We start from the raw sequence: 23,650 nt of genomic DNA, 5'->3' as shown, positions 1-23,650 counted from the left end.
TAATGATTCACCACTATTAAATTCTTTCTATAGGCTACAATGACAACAATTGACTACCATCAATTTTAAAATTTTCTATCAATGTATTTTTTTTAAAAAAATATCATCATCAAGCATACAATTTAAAAATTAAATACATTTTATTCTATTACAACTTTATTAAAAATGTAAATTAATTTTGCTACTATCCAAGAAAATATATATGCCTTTATTTTGATATAACAAAATTTAAATTATCTTCTACTCATACATAATCTCTTATAAATATCTTATCTTTTTAAAAATTTTGATTATCAGTAACCGAATTCCCACATTTCTCTCTTCTTTTTTTTAGGATGTTTATTTTATTTTTATCTTTTTTCAAATTAGATTTAATATCTATCTTTTTACCTATATATCTATATCTATACTATATATAAGGAAATATATTATGTACTCTAAAATTTTTAAAGTCTCAATACTCAATTCTCAAACAGTTGATATTCTTTTTCCTACATGTCACTCTCTCAAAGTTATGTTTTAAATTTTTATTCATCCTTATTTTTCTCCAATAAAAAAACATTTTTTTCTCTCTTAATATTGTTTTATTTTAAATTTTTAACTTTTAAAATCTTTTTATTATCTAAGATTCCTTATCACTTTTTATTTTGCTTAATCTTCTCCTGCATCTTCATTTATCTTTATTTCTTATTTCTTCCTTTTTAATTTTTTTTTTAATCCTCAATCCTATCATTATCTCCAATTTTAATTTTATTATATTGCTCATATGATCCCTTTTTTAAATTTATTTTAATCTTCAATCTAATAATTATCTTCAAATTCATTCCTATCTGATAATAATTTTCAATTTCATTTCTATCTTATTTTTCAAATGCTTCAGATTTTAGCTATATATTATAACATACCATCGAGTTTTTTTAGTGTCTGTATTTAAGATTTGAGTTGCGTTCAATCATCAACAGCGTCATAATTAGTTAAGCAATTGTAGGATTCTAGAGTTTCATGAATTTTATTCATTTTCTATACCTATGTGTATATGTAGTGGGGCATTTTTTGTTGTTTTCTTTAAAGGGGCTTTGAACATTTTTACACTATTTATAATAGTACCCATTTTTATATTATTTGTTTTTAAAACTATAATAATGTCCGATAGAAATATAGTTCATGTTGTTAAGTGACCTACTTGGACTAAGATAATTTTATAATCAATGTTTTAAATGACAAATTTATGAAAAAAAATGAATGTATGAACTTAGGTATGAGATAGTTATCATATTCAAAATATTTCTTAGTTATAATTTCCTGTCATATTTTAAATTTATAAGAATTTTTTATTTATTATATAAAAATGAATATAATAAATTATTTAAATTACACATTCCCGTGCATAGCACGGGTTGCTGCTTATTAAAATATGGAGATGTATACTAAAAATTTATACGATGATGTTTCATGTACCAATTAGTGTATCTACTAGTATTATAATATTATTATTGATCATATTTATTATACAAATTATAAATATCTAAAATTATACAAATGATATCACATTATCAATAAGTACACTAATATGTATATTAATTAACATATATGACATTATTTAAATTTATGTTTTTATAATTAGTGTACTGTGAAAGTATTCAATAAATGTACATACAGGAGGAATTGTGTAAGAGCAAGGTTAGGTATCATGAAAATTTTTTTATAAAAATAATCATAAAAAATTTATAATCATTAGATTACACTTAAAATAAAATATTATATACTAATTAAGATAATTTTGATTATTTTTATGAAAATTTTTTCTTAATAACTTTTCTCATTATGAAAATAGAATTATGAGGCTTCTAATCCTCATCGGTACCCCACACCGCCATTCTCTCTCTAAAACTCCATTTTCTCTCTCTCTCTCTCTCTCTCTCTCTCTCTCTGCATTTCATTCACAGTTGTTAGCATTGTTCGAACGAAGAGCGGAAGAGGAGAGACTTGTGTATCTATCTCCGGCGATTGCTTTTCGTTTGTCGATCTCTCATTCTACTATTCGATCTCTGATCTTATTGTGACAAACAGTTGCGATGTCGGTCAGTATTGCAAATCCATTTCTTTCTGTATCTGTATATGTCATACATAATTTTTACATACGTACAAATGTATAATGTTTATGTATTTGATTAATTGCTTCAAATTTGGTAATGGACCGTTGAATCCTTATAGTTAGCGTTGATTTTGTGGTTCTTTTTCTATTCGTGTTGAAACGACATTGATCTGTTTGTTTTTTCTGGTAATACTAGTCATCACGTTTGCAATTTCACATCTAAAACTTTTGAGCGATTTGATGAATGAGTAAGATGGGTACTGGATGTGGATTTTTAAATTTAATCGAATTATAGTTTGCAAGAATAGTGTGAGTAGTTAACAAATTTATGGGTATTTTTTGGAAAATAAATAAAAAAGCGTGACGAAGATTTAGAGAATGCATGTCTTCTATTTCGAATTGTAATGAGCTGCAAATTACAAACATGGTATCTCTCTCTTTTATTTTGATGTGTCATTTCTTGATACTTATAAATTGAAATTTTTGTTTCTTTGGTAACCCAATCACCCCTATTTTGAACTACTTTTAAAGGCACTCGACTTATTTAGACTTGTTTGAATCATTTTACCTTTTGCATTTATATTTCCATCTACTTAAGATATAGTTTGTGAATAATACATTTTAATTAAATGAAAACATCATGATAATGAAATTGTGAATAAATAAAAAGTTAAAACTCCTATTAAGTACAAAATCCAAAATTCTTATGATTGGCTTAAAATAACGACTTGTTCAATATGAGGTATTCCTCATAATCTAAGATGTTCTAAGTTTCATTTTTAGTTACTAATAACAAATATTGAAAAAAAAAATTGGTTGTAGAACCTCAAATCTTGGAGTTTTGATATTTTGGTCAGTAACAGCTCCTTGAAATCAAGTGTCAGAAGTTAATTATTTTTACTCTCACTTGCCTTCCATACGAGATCTAAATACTCGATGGCTCCTAAACTACTATGCTTTTGAAATTTAACATGAGATTTGATTAGAGTATGCATTGCATTGTCTTTGAAGATCTTCATTCTTAAACACTTGGATGCTCAGCCTTAATACACCTAGCATGAGTTTGTATTTCATCTATGTGAATTGCCAACACACTAAATCATAAAACCTATAACAAGCTCAAGCCCTTACGAATTCTTCCCTCAATTGTTCTTGGACTTGTCTTTCTGGTTTTCTTGCAGTAACCTCCTCATCTTCCTTGCTGTCCGTCACACAGCCTTTCAGTCTACGTTGAAATCTTGCATGACCCCTTCCATTTGTTCATTAAATTTCTGCACAAGAGGGGATTAACTCTCTAAATCCCTTATTGACTTTGCTAGCCTCCGCCTGTTAACTCAGTTTTGTTGTCCTTTGTTTGAGCTCTGTTAGTTTTATAGTTTACTTGAACATTCTCTTGCTGACAATCTGTGATTTCCTACACCAAGGCTACCAACTCCTCACCTAGAACATTGTTTCTCCTGGGTTTGGAATATTTTTGATCTCGGTTTCTTCTTTGGCTTCCTTAGGTTGTTCCACATCTCATTGTTTCATCACATCCTACTTCCCCTCCCTTTCCTACCCACACAAAGTTGGAGAAGAATTGAAAATTTGGGTAGGCTATTGAGACCTTGCCAACTTTGCTTCAGTTGAGGGAGGGTATATTCAATATTTTGGTGGGTGGTGTTTGGTTGAGCTAGAAACCATTTATGACATATCTATGTACTTGATTTTGGAAAAAGCTACATGCAAAAAAATAAAATAAAAAACAGTTTGGGAAATGTTGATTCACGGGTAGGGCCAATCTCACACAAATTAAGCAGTCTCAAAATTGAACCCATACATAACCTAATCCCATCTGTGTATGTACAATATATTATTTAGAAGACAATACTTTTTTAGTATTACAAGATCTGGGGCAAGAAAAAAACTCGAAACTCATACATGATGCTGGTTTTTGGCTATTACTTGGACGCTACGTAAACCATGCTGTTGAGAGGAATGACATGTACTTATTTTCCTTCTCTGTGCGTGTGCGCGCATGCACACACATATTGAAAAAACTGTTTTCTTGCCACAGATCACAACCATCAAAGTCAGCAATGTTTCCCTAGGGGCAACTGAGCAAGACATCAAGGAGTTCTTTTCCTTCTCTGGTGATATTGAATATGTTGAAATGCAGAGGTTTCGATCTGAATTAGTTTCTTTGTGTTCTTTTTATCTTCTCTTTGCTATATGAACTTCAAATTTATTCTATGTTTATGCAGCAAAACTGAACAATCCCAAATTGCATTTGTTACCTTTAAGGATTCACAAGGAGCAGAGACTGCAGTCCTCCTTTCGGTGATTTTACTTACAAAATTCAATATTATAATGGTTTTTCAATATGAATTTAGACCATGTATACATTTGTTTTCACTCCTCATTAGCTGACTGGAATTATGGCTTTGTTTGGTTGAGTTTTTAGAATTTATTTATTTTGTTGTGTGTGGAAAAATCAGAAATTAGTTTGACAAATAAACACCCGAAAGATATTGTTGAATTTCCAAAACTTATTTTTACCCTAAAAAAGAGAAAATTGTATGAAAATAACAAGTGGTTTTTATTTTTTGGGTAAATTACACTGACACTCCTGAGGTTTCTGACAAATACAGAGACCTCCCTTGTGATTTCAATAATTATAGAAACCTCCCTACTTTAACTGACATTATCAAGATTCTCCCAATCTGTAACTGTCGTCACAAGACCTAGTAGAAAGTGCTGATGTCACTCATTATAAATTATGAAATGCCAAAAATACCCTCACTGCCTTCTAATTCACCTTCGACTCATGTCATCACCAGTACCAACCCATTCACCATTGCAACACCCCCCACAAAATCAGAAATATACATAAAGATATATATATATATATATATATATATGTAAGATATTTATGTATACATATGTATATATATTAAACATATATATCCAACATATTAATTTAATTCTTTATTTTGTTTTATTTATTATATATATTACATAAATGTAAGATGCAACTGACCAAACTCACCGCAAACCACCTTCACACTTTAAACCCACAAATCTGTTAAACAACACCCCCGTTGCCTCAAACCCACTAGATCTGTTAAACCCACCACTGCTGCCTCAATCCATTTGTGTTTGATTTCAAAAATCAATTCTACAAAGTGTTATGGGTCTTGAGAGAAGAAAGAGAAAAATATATTGCAGTAGATGGAAGAGGAGGAACTAACTCTATCCCATAACTCATTATAAAGAAAAACAATCAATTTTGTTCTGTTTGGTTACCCAGAAAATGCAAGAAAATAAAAAATAAATAAAAATTCATTCTAGATCAACACCCAATTGATACAAAGCAAAGTTTTGAACATTCTTAAACCAAAATAGCAAAATACCAGATAGGCAATCTCAATCCCAGATAGGCAATCTCAATTCCAGATCAATAATCCACTGTTCTTTCTCCATTCTCAATCTCAATCCTAGATAGGCAAAAGCTTCAATTTCCTCTTTCTTCAACATTATCCCAATCTCAGGCCCACCATTGCCATCCCTGCAATCAAAAAGAGATAATGAATCCCTCCATCTCCGGTCAACCTCCTCATCCCCCTTTCCTTCTCCTGCCGTTCGTCTCCTTTCTCTCTTCCTCCTCCTCCTCCTCCTTTTCTTTTTCTTCTCCTAATAATGACCAAGATCACAACTAGCCATCACAAACCCAGACCCAACGTTGCTACCATTACCTCCCACCACCGCTTTGAAAACCATAGATCTAGGGTTAGGGTTTCGGAAGAAGAGGAGGAGAGGAAAAGTGGGAGGCGAAGAGGGTGTGGAGGAAGAAGAAGAAGAAGAAGAGGAGGAGGAGGAGGAGGAAAGACGGCGGTGGCAGACGGCAGACGACGAACGGCAAAAATGAGGGGTGCCGGCGAAGAGTAGCTTCTCTCTCTCTCTCGCATTTCAATCGGATGTAAAAGAACAAACAAAATTCATTTGTTCACAGAGGGTAATGGATGGATGGAGGGAGGGAGGGAGGGAGGGAGGGGATCAATATATACTTTGTAGTTTGTAGGATTAATAAAAGATCAAGAGGTATTTTCATCTTTTTGCACTCAAATGAAAGGGTAATATAGTCATTTTGTATAGGAATATAACGTCGTTTGTGCAAAATTGACGGATTGGGGGAATCTTAATATTGTCAGTTAAAGTAAGGGAGGTTTCTGTAATTATTGAAACTACAGGGAAGATCTCTGTATTTTTCAGAAATCTCAGGGGGTGTTAGTGTAATTTACCCTTATTTTTTTCATTCTTTTCCCCGAACTAGATTTTATTTTTTATTTTTATTTATTTATTTATTTTCAAAAAACAGATTCTGATAATTCAACCAAACATATGGGTGTTCTAATTTAACTGCTTGAATAAGGGCTGGTTTGGCATGTTATAAAAAAGACAAAAAGTTACTAAAAAAGTAAAAAAGTTATCACTATTCACAAATTAAAAATATATAAAAAATTAATTTACACAAAAAAAGTACAATCCAACTTTACACAGGTAAAGTGATGGGGAAAATTACATACATACATTCTGATTGTAGAAATTACAAATTAGATATATATATTTATTAAGTTGGAGGGTATTGTTGGGCCCGTGGAGGCCCACCACAGATTCCATTTCGATAATCCGAACCATTCAATGTGGAACTCGTCAAGTATTATATACCTGTAAAAAATCACGTTGATCGGATATGGATAGCTATGTGATCAAATTAGATTTTTGTCAGCCGTTTATTTTTCGCCGTTCATTTTTTTCATACAAAACTGTTTTGATCACACATCTATCGATATCCGATCAACGTGATTTTTTACAGGCATATAGTACTATACGAATTTTACACATTGATCGGTTCGAATTATCGAAACGGGACTTGTGGTGGGCCCCCACAGGTCCAACAGTACCCGTGAAGCCTCGTGCTATATATATATGTTATGAAGTTATCACCATTTGCAGGGCAATCCGTACTGTCCTTCAATCAGTAATGTCACTGAGTCTACGACGTAGGGGTGATAATGTAATTTTGCTATTTTATACAATATTTTAATACACATTTTTTCGTAAAAAGACAAAAAGTTATCTCAAACACAAATCTTTTTTCTGCCTACTTTTCTCACTAAAAAGTCAAAAAATGCACTTATTTAGAATACCCCAAACAACCCCTAAATCTTTCTCTGGAAACTGTTACATGTTACTTGTTAAAGGCATGTTCGAACATTAAATATTACCTGCGGTCACTTTTCAGTAATTTGCTGAAATGGTTGAATGCAAAACTGCCATTATTTCTTTGTGCTTGGTATCATGTGTTATCTTAAAGGTTCCAGCATAGAAACAGTCTCTCAGCATCGGGTGGGTAAGACTGCGCGTATTGACCTTTCCTAGACCCCACAGTGGAGGGAGGCTCATGTGGGCTGCCCTTGGTGTGATCTAGGGCCTAAAATTGGTGTGGTGTGAGAGAATAACAAGCGATGACCTAGCCAGGTGATACGGGATCTTGAGGAATTCAACACTATATTAGAGTTACAGTCAGTTTTTGGTGGTTAGCAATGGACACACCTATAGGGTCTTTAAGTTGTATTAATGGGGTAAGGGTTTGAGGATGTGATTGGAAAAAGAAACATGAAGTTTGGTGCTGTTGCATGGGTTGTGAACAGTAGCTCAGTAACAGTGCTGTGGCTGATTTCGGTTTTAAATGAAGGATTGAAGGAAGAGTGGGTTGGGAAAATTAAATAAGGTTTAAAGGTATGAGTAAGGGGTTGGCAAGTTGGGGTTATGGATTTCAAAGTCTTAGAAATGCAGGAAATTGCGAGGAGGAAGAGAAGAGTAAGAATAAAGAAGAAAAAGTAGAAGAAGAAGGCAACCTACACACTGATACACAAAAGAAAGATGCATCATATGTCGAAGGAAATAAGCTTGAAGTGATCACTCTCTCTCTCTCTCTCTCCCCTTTTTATTTTTATTTTTTTTATAATTCCCAAAAGAAGGCAGTGTGTCACATACATAGGGAGATGCGCTTGGTGTCTAAGAAAACTCGATGGCTAAGCAAGCTTGGTGTCCCAGTCTAAATACATGGACTGTATTAGGCAAGTCTAGAAATCACGTCTAAAGTATTTTCACATTATGTAGCAGGTCCTGGTAATATTACCCTTTAATTTGACCTTATCTTTATTAGGGGTACTGCTTCTTCAAGCAAATAAATGATGCTTTTGTTTCATTTTACAATATTTGAGAAATTTTTGTCTGAGAATTTTGATATTTTCTCAGGGAGCAACAATAGTTGATCTATCTGTCACTGTAACTCTGGATCCAGATTACCAGCTTCCACCCGGTGCTTCAGCACCACCCCTTGTAAGTAGTTATCTGCAAAGCTTCAATTTTCATGCATAACACAGCAGATGAATCTTTGTGATCTAATTCCTGCCTAAACTCTGCAGAAAACAGGAAATAAAACTGCAGGTAGTTCTGAATCTGCATTTCGGAAAGCGGAGGATGTAGTCAGCAGCATGCTTGCAAAGGGCTTTGTCTTGGGCAAAGATGCGGTCAACAAAGCCAAGTCCTTTGACGAGAAGCACCAGTTGACTTCCACCACCACTGCTAAGGTTGCTTCTTTTGATAAAAAAATTGGGCTCAGCCAGAAGATCAGCATTGGAACTTCTGCTGTTAATGACAAAGTTCGGGAAGTAGATCAGAAATTTCTAGTTTCTGAGAAAGCCAAATCAGCATATTCAGCTGCTGAGCAAAAAGTCAGTACTGCAGGATCAGCCATAATGAAGAACAGGTATGTATTTACTGGTGCTTCGTGGGTGACAGGTGCATTCAATAAAGTTGCTAAGGCAGCTGGGGAAGTTGGCCAGAAGACGAAAGAGAAAGTGGGAACGGTTGAAGAGGAGCAGAAAAAGAAAATGGGGGATGACTATGCTGAGATTCATGTATCCGAGCCACCTAAAGCTTCTGCACCAAATGAGCAGCAGTCTTCCAAGCCCGCACCTGCACAAGGTTTGATTCTGTGATTCGTTACTTGTGTAAATACCTTAGCTTTTGGATCTGTGGTCTGATATCTTGCTCTTTCACAAGTGGTGAATGTAGAGCAATGTACCTTTATAGTTGGATTTGATTGAACTAAATGTGTTGACTCTGCTCCATAAATTTTTAATAAATTGAACTTCTGTGAGATTACCGACTAGCTATTTTTTCGCCCCTCTTTACTCTCTTGGGTTCTTTTATTGGTGTTGCTATAGATGGTTTTAGATGTTTGTTTGTCTTTATCCATTTATCATGCTGTTTGGTTTAGATCTTGATGCTCTAGGTCATGCTGTTTGGTTCGATCCCCAGCTGTTTGGTCCAAAAAAAAAAAGAAAAAGATCCATTGTTTATCATATTGTATAGTAATGAATGTTTCACCATGTGATTGTCTCGATTGTCTCTATTATACGCGAATCTCTGTGAGGTTCGCTGAAGGGGTGTTTCCTTGTTGGGAACTTCCTGGGATAATGTTTTAAACATACTCAACCAGGACGCTCTCAATGGTTTGTTTCTTTTTGTTCATGTCACTCTATATAGGAAAGTAGGGAAAATGCTATTCTTCTAGAACTTTGATGCCGAACCTTCAACCAGACTGATGTGATGGTGACATTTGTGTAAAATTAAAAGACATCTTGGTGGGTTATTTATTTTAGAGTAATGCTAGTGACTCACATAGGGAATAAAAGTCAACACTTATCTTGACATATCATTGTGAGTATCTCAACATTTTCCTTTGTTTTAAAGTGCTAGGTCACAACTCAGCCACATCATTTTGTAAAATTTTTTGGTATGCTTTATTAATTTATATAGCAGCACTCTATCTAGGAAGCAGATAAGGTGCTTGATACCATCATCGAGGTCAAAATAAATTTTTGGTTAAAGGCTGATACCGCTCTGTAATGCTAAGCACTAGGCTTCCACTGCTAAACAACATGGTTAGCAGTTGTTAATGTTGAGCAAGAATGTTGCAATGTTGTTCTCGAAAGATATTTAAGAGGTCAGAGAAAGGTTTAAATTAACCATTCTTTCATGTCTAGAAGAGCTTAGGAAATTATTGTTGTGGTTGTAGAGTTCCACATTTTGGTGGTCTGTTAACCTGAAAACACTATTTGTTTGGTTTTGATTGGTTTTTTTGAAAAATAAGTTTGTTGTTTTTCTTGTTTTTAGTGGATTTTTCAAATATTTTAAATAATTTTTTTTTTAACTTTTCAGATGCATCTAATTTAGATACACCTAAAAAGTAAAATGTTTGTGCAAAAATATTTTAAAAATTCAATAAATACATAAGAATCTGAAAATTTACTAAATTTTTATATATTTTAAAATATTTTTTTATTTGATAATAAAAATACAAAAATATACTAAATTCAATACATCTTTTATTTTCTAGTTGCATGCATGTTACAATAAAAAGATTAATACTTGAGACTCTCAAAATTTGTGACCCTTATAATCCCCAATTAATTTATGACACCTCATTATTTATTTGTTTATTTATTTATTTTTGTTTTCATCTCTCTCTCCTCTCACAAATGTGTGCGGAGGTGTTGGTCTTGGGGTCCTTATCACAGTTGTTTTAAGAGTAAATTATAAAAACACTTTTTGATATTTATTTAAATTACAAATTATTTCTTGTAATTTTAAAAATTACATTATACTTTCTAAAGTTTTTAATTTCATAACAAATAATCATTTTATTAATAAATTATCAAGTTAATTAACAGTTTTTAATAATGTTAATTTATTTCAATCAATAATTCAGATAACTTTTTTATTGTATAGGTGAACAGTTAAAAATTTTATTTTTTTAATTAATTTTATTAAATAAAAATTTTTAATAGGGAGGTATTATAATTTTTTAAATTATAAGAATAATTCATATTTTAAATAAACTTTAAAGGATATATTTATAATTTATTATTGTTTTAAAAAATAACAATAAAGATCCCAATCTCTTTTGATGGTCACCCCACAACCCTTTTTGTCTTTGACTGGTCAAAAAAAATTTTAGGAGGGATTTCAATCATGGCCCAAAAAACAAAATAATTAGTCTCAATGATGGCCCAAAAACCAAAATAATTAGTCAAATCCGATGATACTTCGAAATGGGTAATCTTCGCTGTCTCCTCGTGGCTCGCGTGGGTTTTCGTCTTTTGTATTCTTCCTTTAATTTAACTCAAATAAAAATTAATTAAAAAAAAGAGAAATTTATTTATTTATAACGAATAAAGTTGTTAAAATATAACAAATATAAAAATTAGTTGATGATTTAGATTAAAAATAAATTAAAATTTAATATTATAAAATTAATTTTTTTTAAAGATCAAATTTTGATTATTTATTTATTTTTATTTTTTTGTATCAATGGTAAATTTCACTAACTTTAATAATTAAAGTTATAAATTTTTCTATAAATTTATAATTATTTTATAAAAATATCACTGATTAGTAATTTTTGTTGCTATTGTAATTTTTTTTATAGAGCTTTGATAGAGGCCCCCTTCAATCACCACCTTTACTACTCCACGCACACATGATGAGTGGTGATTGGAGGAGAAGAAAAAAAAAAAAATCTAATCAATGAGAGAGAGGGGGTCAAGCTGGTCAAGGGAAAAAGAGAGTTGCGGTCTTTTTCCTTTCTTATATATGTATATATATATTTTATAATTTTATTTCAAAGTTCATATTTGGTTTGGTTTTCTATAACAAATTTTAGAAGTTTTTTTTTTTTTTTAAAAAAAAAAAGTTAGTTTGACAAAAATAAATATTTTTAAATTTTTAAAAATTATTTTCACCATTCAAAAAGATAAAATTATATAAAAACGATAATTATGGATAAATTACAAATACAACCATTGAAGTTCATTTAAAATACGAATTGTCTCAGGTGATTTAAAAAATTACAAATATCTCATTGTCATAATTTTTTATTTAACAAAATTAATTAAAAAATAAAATTTGTATTCTTATATAATGATAAAATTATTTGAATTATTAATTAAAATAAATTTCTGATATCATTAAAAATTATTAATTGACTTAATGATTTTTTAGTAAAATGAGTTGTTTGTTATGAAATTAGAAATTTTAAGGACAAGATGTAATTTTTAAAATTATAAAGAATAAATTATATTTTAAACAAATCTCGGAAAGTATAATTGTAATTGTAATTGTAATTTACCTAATTTTTTTTTAAAAAAAAATTAGAAATTTTTTATCAATTAAATTTACCAAACGTGCCCTTTCTAGAAACAAAAAAAAAAAAGTTTACCAAACGTGGGACACGAAGAGGAGCAACCATTATTTTCTCTCTCCTCGTGGCCCCAGTGCATCTTCCTTCGTCTTCATCTCCATATATTTGAATTCAGAGCATGCTCTTCCCAATCAACAATGGAGGTTGTGGTGATCTCTAGAGACACAATCAAACCCTCTCTCCCTACCCCTCCCAATCTTCGCCTTGTAAAACTCTCATTTCTCGATCAATTAAACCTGCGAATTTTCAATCCATTCATCTACTTCTACACCTCTGATTCATCGTTCAACTTTGCGAGATTAAAGAAATCTCTATCGGAGATCCTAACTGGGTTCTACCCATTAGCGGGTCGTCTCAAAGACGACCTCTTTGTCGACTGTAACGACAACGGCGTCGATTTCTTTCAAGCCCAAGTCAATTGCAAGCTCTCAAGATTGATCGAACGACCCGACTATGTCGAGATCAATAAATTGCTTCCTTATCCTGAAAAGGACGATTTGGGGGACAAGCTTTTGGCAATTCAAGTCAATATCTTTGAATGTAATGGAATCGCCATTGGTTTATACATTTCACACACGGTGTTCGACGCATTGTCTATGTTCACTTTCGTCAATAATTGGGCTGCCAAGGCTCGAGACCCTGATTCGAATCTGATTGTTTATCCAAAATTCGACCTCGCAAAGCTGTTTCCTCCGAGGGACATGCCTGGTAACGAAGTAGTCTCCCTCACTGCGGAAGAGCAGAAGAAGGTTTACGAAGCGAAGGGGTTCGTGTTCAGTGCCAATGCTGTGGCTGCTCTTAAAGCAATGTATGCTGCAAATCATTCACATTTGCATCTTCCCCCAAGTCGAGTCGAGTCTGTTTCGGCTTTCATTTGGAGTAGATTTATGGTTGCTACTCAAGGAGATAAGGCTAGACAAGTTGGGAAGTCTTACAGGGTGGTTCAGGCGGTGAATCTTCGTCCGAGAGCAAGTCCGCCTTTGCCGGGGAGTTGTTTGGGTAATCTGAGTAGATTTGCTATGACAGTGCCATCCATGGAAGGCACTGCTGAAGATGGGTTTGGATTGATTACCCAAATGAGGGAGGCAATGAAGAAGATAGATGGGGATTATGTGAAGGAACTTCAAGAGGGAAATCCAATCCCAAAAGCTAATCAGCTTGATGGTAAATTCAAGAAAGGAGAGAAGGTGGGAAGTTTTTTTACATTTACTAGTGCGTCCAGGTTTCCAGCCTATGAAGCTGATTTTGGGTTTGGGAAACCCATATGGCTCACCATGGGTGCACAATCTGTTGGTAACGTGGTTATTCTGTTGCCCACTACAAGTGATGGTATGCAAGCATTTATCAATATGAAAAGGAGTGAATTGGCTAAGCTTGAAGCTGACAAAGTGTTCCAAGCATTTGTTTCCCCAACATTTGATGCGAAAGTTCTCCTTCATAGCTCTTTATAGCAGCAATGTTACGAACACAGATGAAATTCACGTAATAAAAATTCAATTTTGAGATAAAAATGGATCTCGCGCATGGACTTGCCTTTTATTTAATTCTGTAGATTCCGTCTCTACAGATTTGTTCTAATCTAAGTTGTGTTTTTGTGTGTGTGTGTGTGTGTGTTTTTTTCGTTTGGACAATTGCTCAATATAGTTCAGACCATTGTTACTATTAAAAATAAATAAATAAATAAATAAAATTCTGAAATGGTCTTGAGAGGGAGATTTATGATCTGGAATTGGGCCGAGGTAACGGCCGAGCAGGTTGAGAGCCTAATGGTGCATGGGGCCGAGATGACCGGCCATCCGCCCGGAGATGGGCTGCCAGGAGTTGGGCGGGCAGGAGTTGGGCCAAGTATGTGCCTCCCCAGACCGTAAAGAAGCTGCTCGACAGGGCAGTGCTCGGTTGGACCGAGCTGCTTGATCAGGCGATGGTGGAGCCAGTCAAGCTGAGTGACTGGCGCCCGGAAAAGCGTGGTCAGTCGAGGTAATCGTTTGATCGGCAGGAAGGCCGACCACAGGAGGTGCCCCGGACTCGGCTTTGCCGAGATGCCGCCTAGCCCGGTCCTCCTTGGGCTTAGCCAGTGAAGTGCTTGGGTATAAAGCACAGCACGGCCGTGGATAGAGAAACTCGGCTGTCGAACTCCAGCTGAGGAGGCAGGCAGTTGAGATTAGGTGATGTTCAGTAAGGTTTATGCTGACAGATGGGATAGCGGAGCCACGTGTCAGGAGATAACTGGGAGTGGATATGGAGCGCAGAGGGTATATAAGCATGTCTGCGCCTCCAATACGCGGACAGACGAACATTCTGTAAGGAATTTCTACACTCTAACACTCCTCTCTCTTTCTCTTTATCCTAAGGTGTGTGCTAACTTGACCGTCGGAGGGGTTTTCCGACCATACACCGCCGGGTAGCTCACCGTTACTTGCTCGCAGGTGATCGGACAAAAACGGAGCTCGGAAGAAAGGAGTACGGACTTGTCGAAATATTTGCTCCCCGTACAGGTCTAATATAAATTCTTCACAAATGTTTTATGTTATTAATTTTATTATCATTGTGTTGTATTATTGCTCGTGTCACATCTTTGCATCACCGCCTAAATTTTATATTAATTTACTTGATTTGGACGTTAGGTGTATATGCCATTGTTCCATAAAAAAAATTGGTCACATGATAGCATTCGGCTTGTTTGATTTCATAACTGGGAATTTATTTTTTTGACGATTAATTTTTTTATTTTTTGTATTTTTTTTGTTTGTACTGAATTTTTTTAATATTTTAAATAATTTTTTTTGAATTTTTTTAGATACACCTAATATAAATACACTTAAAATGTCACGACCTGCTTCCTGTACCTAAGGGTTAAGCATCGTAATGGCCAGTAACTGAAGTTACCTCCGGTCAATTCTTGAACAAATTAATAAACGCGAGCGGAAATAATATTTAAGTGAGGGTACCAAAATAATTATCGGGGTTTCTATTTTTATTACAAAATTTATTGATAAAAAATGCCGATATTTACATATAAACACAACATAAAAGTACTGTGTGTGTCTATTCTGCAGCCTTGCATTTAAGACTTTCCAAAAGCTATTTCTAAATTGCATTGTTTCCAGAAAATTTGTAAACAGCTATAAGTACATGGCAGAGTGAGAAATATTATACCAAGAATATAAAGGACACAAAATAACCATGGACAGTTTTGTAACTAAAATATTTAAGATAACTTAGTTTGAACAAATAATCATTTAAGTAGCAAAACTGAGATTATGTAAATAAATAATCATAACTACGGTACCGAACAGAACAGAACAGAGGCCACAGGATTGACAGTTAGAACAGAGGTACGAATTCAAGAGGTGGCTCATACGGACTATAGAGGTGACTCCCACAATAGTGTAGCACTTATCTCCGCACAGCACTTTGCTCCGCATAGAACAGAGGTCAACAGATTCATGACAATAGAGGGCCACAAAGTGACCAAACAGAAACCAATGGTTATTTAAGTCCCCAGGCGTAGGACTCCCGTGTGGTACTTACAAAACATAATTATTTATAAGGTTATAGTCAAATATTCTTTAAAATATAAACACACATATCCATGGATTTCATTTTAAGCAAATAGGGTTCAGAAAATATTCCACGTAATTGAAATATTAATATAACTTATAATAATTTATAAAACATAACTTGTATAAAATAAATTATGATAAGTCAAAACATACGTAAAATATATTATGGTGACTCAAGGTATGATATAACTCATCTTAACTTTAATACCTCACTCTTTCTTTCTACTACCAACGACTCTTTCGACTTCCATTATTTTTTCCTTCCTTTCTTTCCTTTTTCTTCCTCTCTTTCTTTTCTTTCTTTCTTCTTTTCCTTTTCTTTCCGACCAGTTTCGGGATGGAAATTTGAACCCGGCTCGACGGGGACCTGACCTCCCAACCCTGATTTGAGCGATTTTCTCCGAAAATACCCCCGACGGGATGGGGATGGTATTAAAAATTTAATCCCCGATCAGTTTCGGGTCGGGGACGGGGATAAATGTCCAAGCCCCGTCCCCGTCCCCGCCCCCGACCCGATTTTTTCCCGAAATAAAATTACCATTTTACCTCTATATATATATATAAAGACCGCCTCCGCATCTCCATCCATCTTCAGATTCTTCACTGATAAAAACCTATCTCTCTCTCTCTCTCTCTCTTTTACAAACCCATTTCTCTCTCTCTTCCCTCTACTCTCTCTCCCGCATTCGAAGTTGTCGACTCGTCGCATCCTCCGACGCCGTTGCCTCCTCCGACGCCACTACCTCCTTCGACGCCACTACCACCGTGCTACCCCTTGCCGCTGTCTCTCTCTAGATCTTCACCGCTGCAGATTTAATCCAGGGAAAACGAGATCGATCGAGATTCGAGCATGGTGGAGTCCTCCATGAACTCCACCAGATCTAGTTTCTCTGTGTGTGTATATGTGTATATCTATATATTTGTGTGTTTTACAGCATCATCTTCTCTGCTCAAAAAAAAAAATACAGCTTCAACTTCTGATTCTGATTCTACTAGTGGTATAAAGAGGATGTGATTGTGATTGTGTTGTTATATTGTGATTGTGGTATAAAGTGGTTGTGATTCTGATTCTGATTCTGCTTTTTTGGGGTTGTGTTTAGGGTTTTGAGTTGGTTGTGATGTGTGGATCTGCAACTGGAATATATATATTTTTTTTTGGCCGGGGAATTTTTGGGGTCAGGCTCGATCCCCGTTAGGAGGCGGGGACGGGGACGATGATAGGTTCCCCATCGGGGATCGGGGCGGGAGACGGGAAAATTTTTGCCATCGGGGATCGGGGACGGGGAGTGTGATCCCCGGCCTCGCCCTGGACCGTTGCCATTCCTAGCCCAGTTCCTCCCTATAGGGAGGTGAGAGCATTACGTGGTCTGTGCGAATCTTCCTTAGATTTGATAATAAATTTCATAGATTCATTCTTATCTTTAATAAATATTTAAGATTGTTATAATTTGACCCAATTTTTTAATATGACTATATAAATAAGTTAATCCCTAATTAAATTATACTCTATCATATACTAACAGAAAATTAATTATTTATTTTACTACCATATCTATTATTATTATTATTATTTATTTATTTATACTTTAACCCCTAATTTTTTTTTACTAATTATGTTATTTTACAAAATTACACATAATAATATAAAATCAATCGTATATTTTTCTAACTGTGATTAAATAATATTAGTATAAATTTTAAAGAATAATTAAAAATCTGGGTTGTTACAATCTTCCCTTCTTTTAAAATTTTGTCCTCGAAATTTGTCATATGTGTAAGCTATCCGCTGCGCACTCTGATAAATATATATTAGATGATTAATCTGATAGAAAATATTGCCTCAAAAAAAAAAAAAAAAAAGACTTTACCAAAACAACTCACTGTCTAGTTGTCAAAAATCGTTTTGGGCCAAAATAAAAAACAATCGGTGACTTTAAAAACTTTTTATTGGTTTTATTTCTGAAAAGGAAAAAAAATTATAACATAATTAAACAAGCGATAGGAAATGAAATGACAGAATCATATGCAAAAGTTGAAGGAATTTGAGAGGAGCTTCCATTTCTTTTATTCGTAAACTTTCCACTGATGGAAAATAGTTTCAAAATTAGTATCTTTATAATTTGAATCCACTTTTAAAAAGTCGAAATAATTTTTTTTTTTGAATACTGAATTGAAAATTATATATATTTAATTATATTATAATTTTGGTGGCTGCTTGAGCCTGACATCCTTTATTTCTTTTCCTTTTTTTGCTATAACAAATATAAATTATATCTATTATCCTTCACAAATTATACACAAAATATATATATATATATATATATATATATATGTAAAATTATAACATAATTAAATCGACTAACAAAATATAATATTTAGGTACTAATTACCCGCTATCCTACTTCTTAAATGTGCGTGTGTCCTATGCTCTAATGATATTTTTTTTATAAACCATTGCTCTGATACCACTTGTCACGACTTGCTCCCCGTACCCAAAGGTTAAGCATCATGATGGCCAGTAACCGAAGTTACCTCTGGCCAATTCTTGAACAAATTAATAAACGTGAGCGGAAATAATATTTAAGTGAGGGTACCAAAATAATCATCGGAGCTTCTATCTTTTTACAAAATTTATTGACCAAAAAGGCCGATATTTACATATAAACATAACATAAAAGTGCTGTGTGTGTCTATTCCGCAGTCCTACATCTAAGACTTTCCAAAAGCTATTTTTGAATTGTATTGTTTTCTGAAAATTGGTAAACAGCTATAAACATATGGCAGAATGAGAAATATTATACCAATAATATAAGAGACAAAAATAACTATGGATAGTTATGTAACTAAAATATTGAAGATAACTTAGCCTAAACAAATAATCATTTAAGTAGCAAAACTAAGATTATGTAAATAAATAACCATAACCACGGTACCGAACAGAGGTCACATGAGTGACAGTCAGAACAGAGGTACGGATTCAAGAGGTGGCTCCCACAATAGTGTAGCACTTATTTCTGCGCAACACTTTGCTCCGCACAACGCTTTGCTCCGCACAGAACAGAGGTCAATAGATCCATGACAATAAAGGGCCACAAAATGACCAAATAGAAGCCAATAGTTATTTAAGTCCCACAAGGCGTGAGACTCCCGTGGTGGTACTTACAAAACATAATTACTTATAAGGTTATAGTCAAATATTCTTTAAAATATAAACAAACATATCCATTAGTTTCATTTTAAGCAAATAGAGTTTAGAAAATAATCCACGTAATTGAAATATTAATATAACTTATAATAATTTATAAAACATAACTTCTATAAAATAAATTATGGTAAGTCAAAATATACTTAAAATATATTATGATAATTTAAAATATAATATAACTCACCTTAACTTTAATACCTCACTCTTTCTTTCTACTACTAAAACTCTTTCAGCTTCCATTATTTTTTCCTCATTTCCTTCCTTTCTTTCATTCTCCTTCCTCTCTTTTTTCTTCTTTTCCTTTTCTTTCCGCCTAGTTCCTCTCTATAAATATGGAGGTGAGAGCATTACCCGCCCGTGCGAATCTTCCCCAATTCGATAATAAATTTTATAGATTTATTCTTATTTTTAATAAATATTTAAAATAATTATATTTTAGCTTAATTTTTTAATATGATTATATAAATAAATTAATTCTTAATTAAACTATAGTCTATCATATACTAACAGAAAATTAATTATTTATTTTATACTACATCCATTATTATTATTATTATTATTATTATTATCATTATTTATTTATACTTTGACTCTTAAATTTTTTTTACTAATTATATTATTTTATAAAATTGCACATAATAATACAAAATCAATCGTATATTTTTTTAACTGTGATTAAATAATATTAGTATAAATTTTACAAAATAATTAAAAATCTGGGTTGTTACATAAAAAGTATAATATTTATAATTTTTTTTTAAAAATCACTAAATACAAAAAATAAAATAAAATAAAATAAATGAAAATTCAGTACATTTTTTCGCATTCTTGAGTATTTATTGATTTTTAAAAATATTTTTTACAAATATTTTACTTTTTAAATATATCTAAGTAAGGTGCATCTAAAAAAGTAAAAAAAATTTGTTTAAAATTTTAAAAATATTGACTAAAAATAAAAAAAAATATATGAAAAATAAAAAACTCAATTTTCAGAAAATTGAATTTACAAAATTGAAACCAAACACACCAATTGGAAACAAAATTAAGAAAAATTATTGAATGGTCCAGAATTATCATATTAAATAAATGGGAGAAGCTTCTTTCCGGTCCATATTGGATTGAAGAGAGTTATTGGGCCTCTGTGGACTCACCATGGAACCTGCATCGATAATCTGGACCGTTCAATATGTAGAGCTCGTCGAGTGTTTCATTCGTATAAAAAATCATATTGATCGAATATCAATAGTTACTTAATTATGTCATATTTGTGTCAACGGTTTACATCATCAATGCGGCCTTCATGGTAGGTCCACGGAGGCCCAATAGCACCTTTCAATTTTCAATTGGAGAGAACCCAAGTCTTAAATAAATGAGTAAATGTGAATTCAAGATTTCATTTTTTTTTTTTTTTTGGAAAAAAAAAGAAGAAATAAATAATTATTTGATGTTATGAGAATATTACGTGGCCATATACTCCACCCAATAATAAGGGACATATACTGTTTTTTAAGAAAGGACAAATTGATTCTACAAAAATGATTGAGAGCTCTAAACTAAGAGCTCTAATGAGTGGGACTTACTATTGATGTGATATTTTAGTTTTTTTTTTTTTTTTTTTTTTGCCACATAAGTAGGGCTCTACTTTTAGAGCTCTCTATCACCACCATTGATTCTATGATCGCTAACTATTGAACAATCACTTGGCATTCCATTTGACGTGATAATTTGTGTTCTTAGACGAGGTGAAGAGGAATAAGAATTAATTTTTACCCTCTTCTCTTATAAGTGTACTATTGTATAATAATAATAAAAAATATTATTTATCGCCTTAATTTTTGCCCTCCCTCAATTTATCTTAATCATGTAAAATTAGGAGAATTAAAGAGGAAGAAGGGAGGAGTGTGAAATCATTTCACATGAATTTTACGGGATAAAATTAGGAGACCTCAATTAAGAAATAATGATGATATATTGTTTGATATTTAAGAATGTTGTAATCATATTGTTTGATATTTAAGATTTTTATTTATTATATTATTTGTCCATAATTTGAGTCTAATGCCCATTATTTGTCTAATAATTATTTTTTTTAATGACAAAATGGACACTTAGCATTAAAGTGGAGGATAGTTTCAATTAATTAAAAGACTTTTAACCAGACTGATATGATGGTGACATTTGTATAAAATTAAAAGACATCTTGATGGGTTATTTATTTTAGAGTAATGCTAGAAACTCTCATATTTGATCCACAAATTCATCCATAATGATATGACAAGGGATTAGAGACCTCAATCATTAGGTTTATAACAAATTAAAAATTAATCCTTATCTTGATATATCCTTGGAAATAGAATTGTAGGAGTTTTTTTTGAGAGTCTCAACATTTTTCTTTGTTTTAAAGGGCTAGGTCATAACTCAGCCACATCATTTCGTAAATTTTTTTGGTATGTTTTATTTATTTATATAGCAGTACTTTATTTAGGAAGCAGATAAGGTGCTTGATCCCATGATCCAAGTGAAAATAAATTTTTGGTGAAAGGTTGATACTGCTCTGTAATGCTAAGCACTAGGCTTCCACTGCTAAACAACATGGTTAAACGTTGTTAAGTGTTGAACAAGAATGTTGCAATGTTGTTCTTGAAAGATATTTAGGAGGTCAGAGATTAGCCATTCTTTCATGTCCAGAAGAACGAGTCTGTTTATTTTTAGAAATAAAATGTAATGAATTGTTAGTGAGAGAATTATTTGTGAAATGACTGTTAATAAGAAGATTAAGAAAAATTGTGTTTGTTTGATAACCAGTTGATTAGTAATAGTTCATGTTTGTTTTGAGAGATAAAGATAAGATTAATCATGTAAAATTGCACAAATGCGCTTGTTGTATTAGTATTAAATTTGAGCTTATAATAACTAATAAATGCATTACCTAATTAAACTATTCAAAAATTAAAATTAAAATTACATAATTAAAAATAATAAAAAATTCAACTATTAATCTATTTGTTATTATTATTATTAAAGAAACCAACCAATGGTTTCTCCAAAACCAGCCCATGGTTTTGAAGAAGTGTTGATCCTGTTAATAAAAAGATGTTGCCTTTCCCTTCATCCATTTAAGGCCAACCCAGTAGCTTTTACTTCATCCATCTAAGGCCGACGACGGAGAACAAGGACGAGATCATCAACCTTAATAAGAACGATGATGTTGCTTCATTCAGGTATGATTTTTTTTTTCTTGCAAAATTTTGGGTTTGTGGATTTGTGGATGAGAACGACGATGTTGCCTCATTTGAGCCAATTTTCTATAAATTTCTAGGTGTGTTAATATTTTTTGAAGATCAAAGGAAGAAATAATGATGGTTTCATTCGGGTATGATTTTTTTTTTCTTGCAAATTTTTTCGTTTGTGGATGAGAACAACGATATTGTCTTATTTGAGCTAATTTTCTATAATTTTTTGGATTTGTTGATATTTTCTGAAGATGGAAGGAGCATTTTTGTGAGTAAAATCGTCATTCACACTCTAATACCAATAGCTTAATTTCTAATATCAAGTTTTCTGAGGCTATGCTAATCCCCTCGTTGGAGGGGATTTAGAGTCCGAACGGATTATCACTCCAGTAACTATTTTGTAAACAAACGTAATATTGTGAATCCGACCTCACTACTAATTCTAATCCCCAGCTTCAACTCGGAAAACAAATGGTGTCTTGGAAAATTATTGTTGTGGTTGTAGAATTCCACATTTTGGTGGTCCGGTGTTACCTGAAAACACTACTGTTGCGTTTGGCAGAGTTTTGTAATTATGATTTGAGAGTATGAGTTGTATTTAATGAGTTTGTAAAGTTTGGAATTATGATTTGAGTGTGAAAAATTTATTTGGCAAAGAGTTTTGAATTGAGTGGGGAATTATTGATGTGACATTTGATATTTGATACAAAAATTTACAACTCATAACCAAACCTACAACTCGAAATTAATTTAAAGCACATAAAAAATTTTAAAAAATTTAGAAAATATTTTTTTCGAATATATAAAAATTAACATATCAATTGCAAAAAAAAAAAAAAAAAAAATCACTGTTCCGGTCAATCGGCCGGACGACCGGTTAGACTAAATTTGAAAAAAAAAAATCGAAAACCGCGCCTCAAACGGAATGTTTTGTGCAGAGTTTTGGAAATATGTTTTGAGAATTCTAACCAAACATGATGCTTGAATCAAGGTGTAGAATCCTGATTACATAACACAATCAAACAGTGCCCATTGATTGATTTTTGAAAAAGTAAGTTTTTTGTTTTTCTTGTTTTTAGTGAAATTTTCAAATATGTTAAATAATTTTTTTTTTAAACTTTCGAGATGATACATTTAAAAAGTAAAATATTTGTAAAAAAATATTTTAAAAATTTAATAAACAAATAAGAATATAAAAATTTATGAATTTTTATATTTTTTATATTTGATAAAAAATAC

The 23,650-nt window shown here is 32.5% G+C and overlaps 2 protein-coding genes and 1 long non-coding RNA gene across 3 annotated transcripts; all 3 read left to right on the top strand.

Moving 5' to 3' along the window:
* Positions 1-1,792: 1,792 nt before the first annotated feature.
* LOC114270281 (binding partner of ACD11 1) lies at positions 1,793-9,317 on the top strand. Its single transcript, XM_028211728.2, has 5 exons — positions 1,793-2,081; positions 4,152-4,255; positions 4,339-4,414; positions 8,399-8,482; positions 8,569-9,317. The coding sequence occupies exons 1-5, from the start codon at positions 2,076-2,078 to the stop codon at positions 9,142-9,144; spliced, it is 846 nt and encodes a 281-aa protein (XP_028067529.1). The 5' UTR covers positions 1,793-2,075; the 3' UTR covers positions 9,145-9,317.
* Positions 9,318-12,416: 3,099 nt separating this feature from the next.
* Positions 12,417-13,921, top strand: LOC114270312 (stemmadenine O-acetyltransferase-like). Its single transcript, XM_028211769.2, has one exon. The coding sequence runs from the start codon at positions 12,548-12,550 to the stop codon at positions 13,859-13,861; it is 1,314 nt and encodes a 437-aa protein (XP_028067570.2). The 5' UTR covers positions 12,417-12,547; the 3' UTR covers positions 13,862-13,921.
* An 8,308-nt stretch (positions 13,922-22,229) lies between these two features.
* On the top strand, positions 22,230-23,067 carry LOC145802950 (uncharacterized). The gene is made up of 3 exons (XR_014344812.1): positions 22,230-22,399; positions 22,498-22,551; positions 22,663-23,067. It is a non-coding gene; the product is annotated as an uncharacterized LOC145802950 (long non-coding RNA).
* Positions 23,068-23,650: the final 583 nt, after the last annotated feature.

The sequence above is a fragment of the Camellia sinensis genome, chromosome 11 (assembly GCF_055761805.1).
Source record: "Camellia sinensis isolate YWXY chromosome 11, ASM5576180v1, whole genome shotgun sequence".
Lineage (NCBI taxonomy): Eukaryota > Viridiplantae > Streptophyta > Magnoliopsida > Ericales > Theaceae > Camellia > Camellia sinensis.
This window is presented reverse-complemented; position numbering and strand designations above follow the sequence as displayed.

What these genes read in the sequence shown, in the direction of transcription:
- LOC114270281 (XM_028211728.2), top strand. An exon ending in AGACTGCAGTCCTCCTTTCG is followed by an intron (nt 4,415 to 8,398) that starts GTGATTTTACTT and finishes ATATTTTCTCAG; the next exon opens with GGAGCAACAATAGTTGATCT. An exon ending in GTGCTTCAGCACCACCCCTT is followed by an intron (nt 8,483 to 8,568) that starts GTAAGTAGTTAT and finishes TAAACTCTGCAG; the next exon opens with AAAACAGGAAATAAAACTGC.
- LOC114270312 (XM_028211769.2), top strand. Translation starts at nt 12,548, where the DNA reads ATGGAGGTTGTGGTGATCTCTAGAGACACAATCAAACCCTCTCTCCCT.